This window comes from Malania oleifera, chromosome 10 (genome assembly GCF_029873635.1).
Source record: "Malania oleifera isolate guangnan ecotype guangnan chromosome 10, ASM2987363v1, whole genome shotgun sequence".
NCBI classification, from domain to species: Eukaryota; Viridiplantae; Streptophyta; class Magnoliopsida; order Santalales; family Ximeniaceae; genus Malania; species Malania oleifera.
In genome coordinates this window covers 49534593-49549592 of record NC_080426.1, presented here as the reverse complement: position 1 = coordinate 49549592, position 15000 = coordinate 49534593, and the positions used below count along the sequence as shown (strand labels likewise).

Genomic DNA, 15000 nt, shown 5'->3' with positions numbered 1-15000 from the left:
AATCTCTTGTTAATGAAATCTCTTCTTTTTCTACAAAAAAATAAAAAAAATAAAATGGTGATCTTTACCATCCTATGCAGGGCTTGGTAGCTATTATTCTTTAGAATTGAAAAATTATTAATGAAAATTTGTATTAGTCATAATTTTTTTTCACCTTCAAGAAGAAAGGGAAGCTTTTTTATGTTTGGCGGGGCTTGGGGGTGCGGTGCAGCCTTTTTCAAATATAAGATAATTTTTGTAATTACCTAAATTTCATTCTAGTTACATGGGAGGCAAGGCCCAGGCTGCTTCTTAAACTCCGTTTTGAAACAACAGTTGCTTCCTGAGAATGCACACTGTTTAAAAAATAAAACTAAATAAACTGGACACTTTAGTGCTGCTTTTTGGTGCTCAAAGGCAACTGTGCAGCCACCAAAACCATTACCAAATGGAGCATCAGATTATATTAAACCATATCCAATCACCCATATGCTTGGCTTCTTGGAATGATGTGCTAATTGATGCATTCTTTAACTTCATCATTAAGCAGCTGCCAACGGATCAAAATTCCTGTGAAAGGGCATCTCTGCAAGCATCATCAGGTGAGAGTTCCGAACCATTTGAACATAGCAATGAGTAAAAAAGCAACTTAGTTCTTCTGAGGTTCATTTCAGCAGCATAGTTTCTGTTGATGTGCTGGGCATCACTGCTCGACATGAATACAATATGCTAAATCATTTGTTTTTTATGAGCATTGCAAATGTTACCAGTGGAACCATTGGTTAGTAGGTCCAACTCTCAAAACGATCTTTCTTCACCCTTTTTCTGGGTTCTGTGTCCCTAGATCACGCGTGATTGCCTCATAGATAATTGATTTTTTTCTAGGTCTATGCTTGGGACAAATGATTGCCATAACATTCTCTAGGTATTTACCTTTATGATTTCAATTGTGCATATTTGCAGTGTTTTGATTATGACAACTTCATGGAAATAAACTCAAGACGACCTTCCTGGCGCTGCCCTCATTGTAACCAGTCTGTGTGCTACCCAGACATTCGCATTGATCAGAATATTGTAAAGGCAAGTGATTGTGGATTTACTTATTCTATTTAGTAATCATTCTGCTTGAGTGAAGCCATTACTTCTTTTTTCAGGTCTTGAGAGAGGCGGGACAGAACACTGTTGATGTGATTATTTCAACAGATGGGTCCTGGAAAGAGATGGTGGAAAAGAAGGGTCATACAGATCTAACATGTGACAGGGTACAAAATTGTCGGCTTGGAAGGGCCGATTTGTGTGATTATCCAACAGTCTCAAACATCCAAACTGAAGTCATGGGTCATATTGCAGGAGGTTGTAATGGGAGTAATTCCATAAGTGTCAATGGAGCTGGGGATGGAAAAATTTTACAGGATAATGTTCAAGGTATTGCCATTATCAAAAAAAGTTTGCTGCTGGAAAATACCAGTACGAATACGGTTGATCAAAATGCTTCTGCTCAAATGGACAATGATTTCTGGTCAGAAATGCTTTCAACTGCGACTATTACTACGGCTGCCCTAGCTACTGGTTCCAATACTGAGAGGGGTAATGGCATCTACAGAAACAGTCCTTTCAATATTGTGCTTTCACCTGTTCTGGTGGATGCTGTTTCTCCTGGTCTTAGCGAAGAAACTGGTGATCTTCATCAGGCATCACCATTGACCATGCCCTTTCTGCAAAACCATTTCTCTGATTCCCACAATTCACAGGCACAGCGGTCTAGATTTGCTAGTGTTGCAAGAAATGTACATGGAGGATTGCCAACAATGCCTACAAAAGTGAGCAGTACACCTATGGCAGCTCAGGGCTGTTCGAAATTGAATTCTTTTTCAGTCTTGAACTCTTCATCTTCACCACAGCATCATCCTGAGGCACAGGTATAATTTGACTAGTTTTCTTTGAATTGAGGTTATTTGTTTATGTATGTACTTATAAAAGAAAAAATAAAAAAACCACAACAAAATAAGACCAAAAGCAAAAACAAAAACAAAGGAAAGGGGATAGATGCTCTGCATTATTACGAAGTCATTATCCTTACTGTTTTCATTATCCCCTTTGGCAAGGAGGTGAGTTTTGGTTATGGTTGTCTTTTAATTGGACCATTTGTTTGGGTAGGTGTTCTCCCCAGTGCTTGTTGCATATGCCTTTATATTCCATAGTTTTAGGAGACGAATGATTTCATGCGGATCAAGGTTTCAAAGTTTTTTTTTTTCTCTGAATTCTTTCAAAATTAGAGCATAGAAATGTGTACTTGTTGGTTAATGGCCAAAGATGATATTCCGTTTAATTTCAATAGAGAAGAACATGATTCCATAAATTATCGAACGTTGATACATTTTTTAGATTGTTCTAGTCTGACAACTTAAGATTTCTATTTCAAGTGATTCCTTGGAACAAGTACTGCCTGCTTTCAGTGAGAGTTGCCAGATACACATACAAGTGATTAATTTCTTGAAGATGCTCAAGTTGGTCACTCCACTTAATTTCATTTTCCCTTCCCTCATGGGTACACTGAGTTTGGAGATATTCCTTCATAATTTTGAAGTGACCTATTTCATCTGACTTTTTTTATTTCTGTTTTTATGTTATCCAGGACAGAAATGAGAGTGATCAGAATTACTTTTCTGGTCAATCAGTTGGAAAGGTTGTTGGCATACCTACACAAGGCCCTGGTGCTTCTAGCAGTTTGCTGAGGCCTCTGAAAAAGCACCAAAATCAAACACAACCAAACCCAAGAGAACCAATGAAGAGTCAAGTCACGGCCAAGTCTCATAGCATGTTTCTTCCGTCCATTCATGTCGAACCTGCACAGGCGAAGCAAAGAGGTGGCAATCAAGCTTTGGGTACTGTGGCAAACAAACCACCTCTGTCTAAGGCTGCTGCCCCACCGACGGCACAGATTTTCAGACAGCCACCATTAGTGCCAGTTCAGCTTCAGGCATCTAGAGCAGCACTGCCTGTAGAAATGGCTGCTGAGAGGCTTAGAACTGTGGGTGAGCAGAGACCAAGTATGACTGGGACAACTCAGCCGCTCTCCAGGCTGGCTGGTGGCTCAGTGTTAGCAGCAGCAGATCAGAACTGGCGGCCCTCTGGGAGAATGAGGGGAAGCCTTGTAGGCGAGGCCTACTCCGCTGCACTAAGCAAGTTCATGCCTCAATCAACCCAGCCTGCTCGAGCTTCCGAGTTACCATCCCATCTGCCATCTACTTCTCACCCTGCTCTGCAAGGGCGTGGGCTTCCAGCCAGTAACCCCAGTGCCCTTCATAATCTGCAAGCACCGAATCAGCCAACGTTTGGCGACGCAACTGGCTGTTCTGGGAGCTCTGGTGCATTACCGACACGGTCAATGGGGATGCACTGATTGATTGTACATCATCATATATGCTGCTTCTTTTTTCTAGTGATCTTGTTTTGTTGAATAATATTGCATACACTAACCTAACACTTGGCATTTTCATCACTAAATTATTTACAAAAGATGGAAGTGGTAAATATACGCAAAAACAAACTTCTAGAGGAAGGAAAATAAATAAACCACCTTGTGTTATGACATCACCAACAATTTTCATTATTAGTACATCAATTAATTATTTGAGTTGATTGGAATGGTTTACTTTGACCAATTCAGTTCAAACACAGACTTTAGTTATATTTTTAGAATTTTATTGTGTGTAGTTATGCTAAACATATGTTTGAAAAAATAAATACATTTTTTCAACATATAATCTATGTATATTCAGAAATGAAAAATAATAAATTCTTATCAAGAGCAGAACTTTAAAGTAAAAAGCACATGTATAAAATTAGTTTACATGGGTTTTAGCCAATTTTAACTACTTTTGACCAAATTGGATCAAAGGCTAGTATTGTTCTCAGGATCGATCCAATCAACTAATCTTTTTCAATTTGCAAAACATTTTTTAGTAGAATTTTTTGCTTTGAGCTTTTCGCAATATTGGTTAAGACCTCTCTCGGCCTATAGCCTTTGCACCTATTTCTTCACGACTCCTGTTGTTGAAGAGAGAAATTTTAGTAGCCTTACATATGCATATTTTAGAAATAATAAATAAATAAAATTGGGACATAAACTCAAAGGCAAAGGAAAAAAAAAACACGCGCGCACACACACACACCCACATTAGCATCTCGAGTGCCACACTATTTAAAGAGCAGATTCTGTGGTCCCTTGCAAAACACAAATACACGAAGAATTGTATGAGTCGTGCCACTGTCTACCAAACACATGTCATTCTTCATTTTATCAAGTTTGTTTTTTATGATCTAGTAAATGAAAAGTAAAATTTAAGAATTAGGAAAGATAACAAAATAATACCAAACATATTATATATAAAACTTTTAAAAATTACATAAATTAATTTTTTCATAATAATATAAACATGAAAATAATTTAATAGTAGACATTTTCATCCCCAATCAAATGATCAATTTTGCTACTAGGATTATCAAAAAAATCAGAAACATCAAAATCAACATCCAAAAAAGACTCATGCTTAGGATCAATGAGTTCAGACAAATTCACTTCAACATTTTTTACTTTTGCTTTTAGTGATGCATTGTAAAGATCAACTAGGTGTTTAAGAGTTCAACATATTCGAGACCAATGACCTTTTGTTCCACACCTATAGCAAATATTGTCATTATTTTGCACTTTGTTATTTTGTTTAGAGCTTTCTTTATTCTTTGCTCATTTCCTTTGAGTCTTTTCAGCATCTTTGCTTTCAAATTTTAAAGGATGATTATTACACGTGCAACAATTTTTCCTACCATGACCCCTTTTACCACCACGACCTCATCCACGACCTTGAGAAAAAGTCACATTTACTTCAAGGAATGATGTTGAGTCAGTTGGGCGAGATTGATGATTTTTCAACAAAAGCTAATTTTGCAGTCGCAAGTGTATCCAATCATATCGAGCTTTTGGAAGAATTACTGTTTTTTGTGTTCATATCCCTACTTTAAATTGTTCCAAAGGACTAATGGATTATTTATAGTAAGGTACTCAATTTTCAATTCTTCGTATAAATGGTGTCGAAAGAAAATCATTGCCTTTGCGCGATCCCGCAGGGATGCTTGATTTCTTTCTTCAATTGTACTTCCAAGATTCATAGCATCAAGATGAATCTCAGCATCAAGTACCCTTGGTAGATAATTTCTTCTAGAAATATCAAGGGTAAAGAATTCAAACTTTGCGAGGTTTGACATCATAAAGTCACTTTGAAAAACAAATAAAAATTTAAAGTTAAGTAAATATTAAAATGAAAATGTTATTCTCACATATATTTCAACATAAAAATATTTAAGGAGAGGTACTCAAAATAAGAGATATAATTAACATATAAATATAGTTTGACGAAAAACTAAAGTTATATAGATAATAAATGTTAAAGGAAACAAGATTCTTCTCTTAGAATAATACCAACGAAACTTGCTATACCATTAGAGATTTGATCGTGCTGGATAACGTGTTGTAAAGGACATAAAAAGAGGAATACAAAAAGAAAAAATTTGGAGTTATAGAAATTCAATGGTCTAGTTTTTCGGGAATTATATGTTGTTAATCATCTTATTATCTCAGTTTGTTATAAATCATGTCCTTATATAGACTAATACATTGGCACCCCAAAGGTTAACCACATAATAAATCATTATGCGGGCATACCAAAGATTGTATCCTATTAACTAGATAGTCATCCACATAAATATACATATTTTACAATAATCCCATTGTTTTGCACCCACTTGGCAAGGAAATCAACACAACTATTTCTTCATGGACATGGTTAAACTTAAGGTTAAGGTAAGCCTTTTATCACTTTGGCTTAGCAAATAATAATAATAATCCTCTAGATGAAAATGAAGAAATCCCAAGCAGGCCTATCTGGAGAGTCAAATTCAATGACCTCATATTTGGGGCCTTGTATATTAGTACTTGGACTTGAATTCATGTAAATTTTTTAATGATATGCGACATAAAATTGTTTTGATTTTCATTCAAATCCACACAAATTCAAATAAAAAACACAAGACCATATTCCCAAACCTCATACACGATGTACTATCTCTCGCATGCAATGCGGGTACTTTGCATTTCTCATCAAGCACTGAAGGCACTTACGTCTGTACAATTAGATCAAGTGATGACTATAACACTTTGATCTAGATAATCAACTCAATCATTCTAATGACTTGATTTGACTCGTGGTCCAATTGATGCAATTAGATAAAGTGAACTTGTATAATTCATGATTTTCAAAGTAAACAATCGTTCAAAGATGGATTTATGCTTGCTTTGTGAGTGTGAGTTTGATCGCAAAGAACAATTGCTTGACCAATGTACATATTGTGAAAGGATGATCAAAGAACTCATTATTCTTCTCTTCACTTTATTAATCTTCACATCTCCAAGTCTTGATTCTCTCCTTTTTCTTTTTTGTCTTTTTGATTCCCCTTTGAGAAGCCAACCAAGGCTTTTCATAGGTCAAGACAAGTTGTGTTAAATCCCTAACAGTTCTTATGTCTTGCCACGTGTTTTTATATATGGAGATTGGGTTAATGAGGCCACAGGCAAACTAATATTGTTATAAGCTTACAATTCATTTTTCTTAATATAGTCCAATATATATATTTTTTTAATATAATTAACCAACAATTGCATTTTTAATTAATTAAATTATTACAAAATTTATATGTCTACAATTGGACAATGACAAAGTGAGGAGAGAGAAGAAAGAGCAAAAGAGAACAAGAAATGGAATAGAAAAGTTTACTACATTTGAGAACATAGATTCCAAACATTAAATTTGAATGAATTTAAATAAAATTTAATATAATTTTATATTATATTATATTATATATATATATATATATGTGTGTGTGTGTGTGTGTGTGTGTATTTAAGTCCACATATTTAGATCCAAGCCCTCTCCCAAACATTAAGGAAAATGAATTTATAGTACCCAACACAATTACACACAATTATGTGGTAACTCCTAAATACATTAACATGTTTGGTTGATCTTGATCGTTCACCCAAAAAGACTGTAAGTGTGAGTGTGACATTTGGGAGTGTAACCCTTAAGTATTAAAGACTTTGTTTGATGAGAGAAATAAAAAAATAAGAAAATTTTCATTTTTCATTGTCTTTTCCCTCTATTAAATATTATTAAAAATAATAATTCATTTATGATGAAAAAAATTTAAAGCCAAATATTAATAATATATAAAATTAATTTTGTATTTACAAATTTACTACATATTTCATATATAAATTTAAAAAAAAAAAATTTGATAACTAAACATGAAAAAAAAAAATGAATTTTTACTTTTCTTTTGGTAATGTTTTTTCAAGATCCAAACAAGAGTGTTTTCAATAGAGCCAAAGTCATTTGAGGGGTAATCTGAGGACACATTCCACCATCACAGCCGCCTCCACTAGGGGTGTACAAATGGTCGGTTCGGTTAATTAGTCAAATTTTTCCGATTAACCCTGACCTATAACTCAACCGACTAAATTAATTGCTTTAACTGAACCGTACCCTACCAGACCAAATTTTCGGATAATTCAATTAATTGAATTCAATCGAATAAAATTAAAATTAATTATGAAAAACAAAATATGATTGCTATATGGAGCATGACCTGCAAATTTTACCTTGCAAACTAACTCTGAATATTATGCATATCAATTATACAAGAATTGTTGGGGGTGGATCTAGGAGCAACAATTGCGCACAAGCAAAATACAGGACCATAATACATTACTAGATGAGAGTTATGGTGTGATCCCTAGAGGGGGTGAATTGGGATTTAAAAATATTTCAGTAATTTAAACTTCACTAATTCACCACATTAAATCTCATTTAAAAATTAAAGCGTGTATGAAAAATAAGAATGACAATAAATAAACATTCATACACATGCGGAAATTAAAGTGTGGAATTTAAATGTGTGTGTGTGTGTGTGTGAGAGAGAGAGAGAGAGAGAGAGAGAGAGAGAGAGAGAGAGAGAGAGAGAGAGAGAGAGAAGATTTGTTATCAAGGTTCAGTCAATCCTGCCTATGTCCCCACCTTAAGCCAAACTAGTTTAGAGGATTCCACTACCTTTACTCACTTATCGGGTGGAGCGACACCGTTACAACCTCTCCTTATAAGGTGAGGTAAACCCCAGCTCAAATTTCGAGGTTGAACAACAACCTACAATTATACCTTATAGGACGGTACTCCTAGTTCTTCTAACTGAGTCTCAGCCAATCCGGTGCACGTTACAGGCTAGTGCAATTCTCTTCCGACCACATGCCGGGAATACAACAATAATAAAAATTTGCATACAAAGGGAATGCTTCTCAGATAAGCAGAGATATATACAATGAAAGCTCTAATATGCACTCTCAAATGATTTAAAAATGAAACTTAATAGAGTTATGATTTTTCTCTCAAAAATATTTTTCATTGAAACGTGAGAGTATGGAAAATGATTTCTTTTTAAAATGACCTTTTTAAACACTTTCAAAAACTAAAAGACTTCCAAGTAAAATATATTGAATTGAATATGTGCTCTAGCCTTTACTCAAGAAACTTATTAAGCGAAACGTATATCAATTAATACATGCTCAAAGCTTACTTGGATACCCTAAAGAATTTTTTCAAAAAAATATTTTTCAAATAAAAGAATAGGAGAAACAAGAGATTTCTTTCCCAAATGATTGACTTTCAAAAATAAGGTTTTCAAGCTATATATATATATGAATGATGATACAAGCTTGAGCCTTTTCAAATAAATCTCCAATAATATTTTTCTTCGAAAAGATATTCAAGAAGAGTAGGAGAAATATGAACTTTGATTTTCAAAATATTAAGAAGGCTTTCAAGTTATATATTATGAAAGTGAATATAAGCTTAAACTCTCCAATAAACCCTTAAAACGTCTTCCCTCAAAAATAATATTTCAAATAAAAGGAGTATGGGAGAAATTTAAACTTTAAAAATTATACAAATGCTATCAAGCAATATATATATATATATATATATGCTCAAGCCTTTTTAAAACAAAACCGTACAAAATAATTTTCTCCAAAAATATTTTCAAATGAAGAGTATAGGAGAAACCTTGGTCTTTGGAAAACATGAAAATAAAATGGCTATTAAGCACAATATATATATATATATATATATATATATATATATATATATATGAAAGATAATATATGCTTAAGCCTTTTAAAATAAAATTATCTCAAGAAAAAAAAAAGCCTTTGAAGCAAGAATAAATGAGTTGATATGTGCTCCAAGCTTTCTTCAATAACCCACAAGATATTCTCCCAAGAAGAATGTTCAAAATGAAATAGTAGGAGAAATATGAAATTTAAAGCACAAAGGGGTATAAAAAATGAGGGAGAAACAAATAAAAAGCATGTATGCTCCCAAGGGGTTTTTCTCACCTTTTACAAATGCTTGGGGTTGATATTTATAGGCTAAAATCAAAACTAACCGTTTTATGATTGTTGGGAGAAGATATAATATTATATTTTGAAAAACTAGTCGTTTTTGCTCGTTGGGGCGCTTTCTGCGCGAACACCCTTAAATATGTTAGACATAACTTTTACTATAAAACTCCAAATTAGACGTTCGTGGTATCAACCAAAATCTAAGAGAAAATCCCACAACTTTGATGTTGAACACTTGTTAAGATAAGAAGTTATGGACTTAGAAAAATGCTCATTTATACTATCTGGTTGGCTGGCCAGTCAATTGACCCCTTTGTAAAAATTAGTTTTTGCCTTCTTTTAACTTCAAAACCATTTTAAAATATTTGTATAAGTTGGGAATTTTATGAAAAAGGTTTTTCATGTTACTTGGAGGTCCTATGATCAATCTAAGGTCATTGTTTGAGCTTCACATAAAATCATATGATACGCATGCACATTCAAACCTAATTACTATTACAACACAAAAAAATAAACAAAAATCTTCACGCTTTGCTCCTTCATACACCATGGAATACGCCGGGATCTATTCATTTAGGTGCTCTTATGGCTTCCATATGGCATCTGTCATTCGTGCTTCTAGAAATATAAACCTGTTTACACTTATTGCACAAATGAGATGTTGTGGTTTGTCATAATTAAAACGGGGATCGGACTCAAAAAGTCAACACTTGATTTATGTGATTCGGTCCACTATGACCTACGTCCACGGGAGAACACACAATTCATTATAATTGAGAGAATTACAAGGAGGACGAGGCTACTGCCCTCAAATCGACTCTCTCTCTCTCTCTCTCTCTCTCTCTCTCTCTCTCGCGAGCTCTCGATATCGATAGATATAGCTTCAGTAGAGCTCTATCTCTCTCTCTCTCTCTACAACACACACTCTACCTCACACTACTTTGCACACCACCACACCGCACTTTGCAACTCCCTCTCTCTGCACACACCATAGCACACAACTCACAATCTTGCCATTATCAATTACGCGCACACACATCACACATATATACACAAATGGGAGGGGGAAAGTCATAGAAGGTAGCTGCAATTTTAAACATGGTAGGTAGAGTTTGGTGGAGGGCTGCTGGACTTCTCATAAAAATCAACATAAGATGTTGGGTGGTGTGGCTGCCTAATCAATATGAGCCACACCCTAACAATCTCCACCTTGGCGAGTATCAACTCCCAAGTCCACAGCTCCACCACCTTGATACGAACTCGATCAAGGGAAATCTTCATAGCTTGGTTCAAACGTCTGAACCATGCAAAGAGCATCGCCTTCTTGATCGAAAAATTAAACTCGTTTGTTTGTTCTTGACGACGTGCAGCTATCATCATCTGGGTCAAACCACCAACCACTATGGTTCCCATCAACTGATACAGCCCACAAGACTTCTTCCTAGTAAATATCATTGAGTCACATTGGGTCACCTCCATAGCTCCACCTACGACAGAGATTTGACAACCCTTAGAATCCAACCGACTAAGGGAGATCAAATTTCATCTCAATCATTGGAACACGTTTTACGTCTATCCAAAAAAGGATGCTCCAAAGGCTTCTTAGTTCACATATCCAATACTCTAACATCGAATGAAGACCCGCTCACCAAGTTGATGCCGTTATCGTGACATCTCTAATAATGGAAAAAATTCTTTCTTAAAACAAACATGAACTGAAACTCCCAGAGTCCCCAAAAAAATCATCCATCATCATTGGGACTGCTATGAGGCATTCATGTTATTCTCACAATTTTTCGGCACTCCTCTTTCATATGGCCCATACTTTGAAGGAGGGACAAGGTACAGGAGGTGGGGGAGGTGAATGAGGGGGGCCAGGAAAAGGACCGCCAGCAGACCAGGGGAAAAGGGGAAAGGCGGTGAAGACCGGGGACGGGAGCGACCGGCGGGGCGACAGAGAGAGAGAGAGAGAGCGAGAGAGAGAGAAAAGTAGATATTATATATATATTTTGTACATACTATGAGATTTCACTGCTCTGATACCTTTTAATATAAATCAAACCAACATCACTGACCAGATAGGACCCATAGTATCTAAGACACAATAAACAATCTAAGTAGTGAGAAGTAGAATACATACAACCATAACCATATATACAATACCAGAGTGTCAGAATATTTCCCAAAATATACATACACAACCATTCCAAAAAATACCCTCGACTGAACCTAGGTACTACTCAAATTGACTTCCCAAAAATACTCACCCTACTATGGGTAGTTAGTTAGAACAAAAAGTACCCTTCTATCTGCGAGGCCTGATCTGCTGCTAACTCGGATCACCTGAAAAATATTAAATCCCTGGGATTGGATGAGACAACGTTCAGTAAGACGAAAATATGCTATTACTAGGGTGGAGGTGACTGTAATATTTTAAAATGATTTGGAAATACCCTAAATAATTGAGTATGGAAACACATAAACCATTTCAATATAGCTTATACCTATGTTGATTAACATAAATTCATTTTTCTGAATTTTCTAACATAATACTTCTCAATATTCATAGGTATCTCTCTGGTTTCTGTCACTCTGCCTCTAATATATATACCTTGAGAAAACTTTTCCTCGATGGCTCCTGCAAGTTCATGATTTTGCTTCCCCCCCTCCTGCACCGGGTTCAGGGGTTGTGACGACTCGAAGGAGGGGGACCTGGGGACATACTAGCTGGCCGACTAGGGTAAGTCAAGCTGATGAACACGAAAGATTAGTTCAGCTCCTTAACACTCTATATAAAGGGGAGCCATCCCACAATTGTAGGGCATATGACTGAACTGCTGATATACAACATACTATCTGAGTAATGTGGTTACACTATGAAATGAAAATAGCTTACCGGGGTACAGTGCTCTGCTAACGAAGATCTTGGTCCATGAGGGTCTGATAATATATTACATATGTAACTGATATATTTTAGATTACTGTTTACCATGTTTTATAAGAACTAACATATTGTAAAAATGTTTATGCTAATATGAATAATGACTGAAATTTAATGTCTGTATCATCTGATTATCTGATGAAACAATGGGTATTCTGAAATGCTTGGAAATATATGTTCCTATACATAATAGTTGGTTAAATCATGGTATCAGGAAAATAGATAAATTATGGTATTATTTGAAATCTTCTGTAAAATTTCTATCTATAGGTATACTAAAAACCCATCATTTTATAAAACAAAAAATATATTATTCCCTGAGATTTTCTGCCATACACTGTAAAAATGGTATTTGTAAACTTGTATAAATACTATACTATTTTCTAAAATCATGCCCACAATTTAAATAAATACAACTCACTGGTTCTAAAATTTGTTGTTTTCTGGATACAAAGATATTATAATCTGAATAATAAGAAATCTAGTAAAAAACATATAATTTCTGTGACTATCATACTAAAAATTTCCTAGCATAGCATTATTTCCCTTACCTGACTATCTGAGCACAATACATTTGAAATCCCCAGTGTGCACATTCCTAATTTCACATATAAGATTAATACACATTATTTTCCAAATCAAACAATGAATTATTAAACCTAAATTAAGTATCATATACATACTCCCCAAATCACACATGAAAAAAACCTAAACTATATCCATATATAATTTACGAGGATTCTTTGAATCCCCACCACTGGGGTGTTCAACCCTTGGACATAGGGTTTCCCAAACCACCATATTCCTGAAAAGATAATATCTTAAGTTTCTTACAAAAAACCCCAGTATTTTCGATATAATGTAGTAGAATCAGGACTTTAAATGAACTGGGGTTGTAATACTGAAATGCTTCAAAATAATCCCACCTCACCCTGGTTTTGGTGAGGGTCCCATTTGGGCACTAACAACCGGCCTATTACCCCAAGCAGATTCGAACCAGAAAGAAAGAAAATTTCCTAGGAGTAACGTGGGCGCCTTAGATCTCTAAACTGGTGAATAACCAGGCCAGGAAAGCTTAGAAGGAGGTGGAGAGGATGAAAGTTAGAAGAGGAGCAGAGCCGAGAGAGCGGAGGAGGGACGGTGCCGAGGAGCGGAGAGAGAGAGAGAGAGGGTTGTGTGAAGTTTTTTGCATTGAAAATCCGATTTTGGCGTACTTATACACCTGCCTTCGTCGACGAGACACGTCACTTCGTCGACGAGGTCAAGAAGGGAATTCGTCGACGAACTCATAACCTTCGTCGATGAATTTCAGGCCCTGAAATAGCCCTTTCGGTAACTTCTCGTCGACGAGACACGTGTCCCCGTCGACGATCCTAATAAGCCACTTCGTCAATGAACGAGAACTGTGACCCCCTTTACGAATCCCTTTTTCTCCCTCTTTTATTATTTAAATACCATAAATCTTTGGGTCTCTACAGACATCGTCCCATGTCTTCTTTTCTTCTTCGTATAATTTTTTATCTTCACAGTCCCTCTTGAAGTGCCCCTTTTTATCACACCAGCAGCGTACAACCTCGCTCGTATCTCGTCCTCTTGATTTTGAACGTCATTGTTTACCTTCGAGCTTTCAATCTTTGCTTCTTCCTTGTCTCTCACTATTGGCCACCAAAGCCTGCTCATAAGAAGTCACAACCGGCCTTTTTAGCTTCTCAAAATATTGAAGTGATTCCATCATATCATTCCAAATTCAGGTACTTTTCCATGAAAGGAGCAATTTGCAGTTACCAGATCATCAATGAAGACTGGGAGAAATGACCAAAAGTAGTAAGACAGCAAGCGCCGTGATGCAAGCAGGGATAGCAAAGTGGGAAAAGAGCCAGAAGGAATAAAATGATGTTCGTAGAAAATATGGTCGTAATCATTTATGTGAACCAAATGGAATACTTCCCTAGTCATTCAGCATTTTCCGTTGTGATAAAGTTTATTTATTCCAGAAACAACTGATTGGTATAATGGGGGATTCGATAATCACCTTTGCTCCAATTTCTTTATAGAGCGATATTGGGTGAGGGTTTCGTTTCGAACACAAATATTTGACTTCTTTTACAGAATAATCAGATTGTGTTGACCATTTCATCTTAATTATGTTACAATAATCATACTTTGGATATAATCTGGATTCACTTATGATCAAAAGGGGTGATGGGCAAAGCCTGGTGAACCAAAATATCCTTCACTGTTCTCTGCCACAAGCTGAAGTTGTTTCACCCATCAAACTTCTCCACCTCAAATTTTTAAGTGCCAACACTTGCCATTCTACTCTGAATCTCACAAAATGGACACTGCCATTGGCTCCGAATTGGCCGAAAACCTTAAAATGGCTTCGAAAAGCCTGATCAAATTTATAGTCAAAACGATCAATTTCGGTCAAACTTAACGGAATATTCCTTCATCTAACAAAATATTCCTGACGTTGTTAACAGTCACTGACACCATTACTTAACGCTGCTTGCTGACATTGCACTATAAGGCCCACCTTCCTATGGTGCCTAGTGAGGACGGGGAAAGATCGGGA

General features: G+C 35.8%; 1 protein-coding gene across 5 annotated transcripts in view; it reads left to right on the top strand.

Moving 5' to 3' along the window:
* Positions 1-3576, top strand: part of LOC131166381 (E4 SUMO-protein ligase PIAL2-like) — an 89462-nt gene extending 85886 nt beyond the window's left edge. For 3 of the 5 annotated variants that reach the window (XM_058124882.1, XM_058124884.1, XM_058124886.1), the window contains 4 exons: positions 527-581; positions 943-1059; positions 1134-1898; positions 2615-3576. In XM_058124882.1, coding sequence (XP_057980865.1) covers positions 527-581; positions 943-1059; positions 1134-1898; positions 2615-3382 — 1705 coding nt within the window. In that variant the 3' untranslated portion in view covers positions 3383-3576. The remainder of the gene's footprint in view (positions 1-526; positions 582-942; positions 1060-1133; positions 1899-2614) is intronic. The other 2 variants (XM_058124885.1, XM_058124883.1) reach the window with 1 other exon arrangement.
* Positions 3577-15000: the final 11424 nt, after the last annotated feature.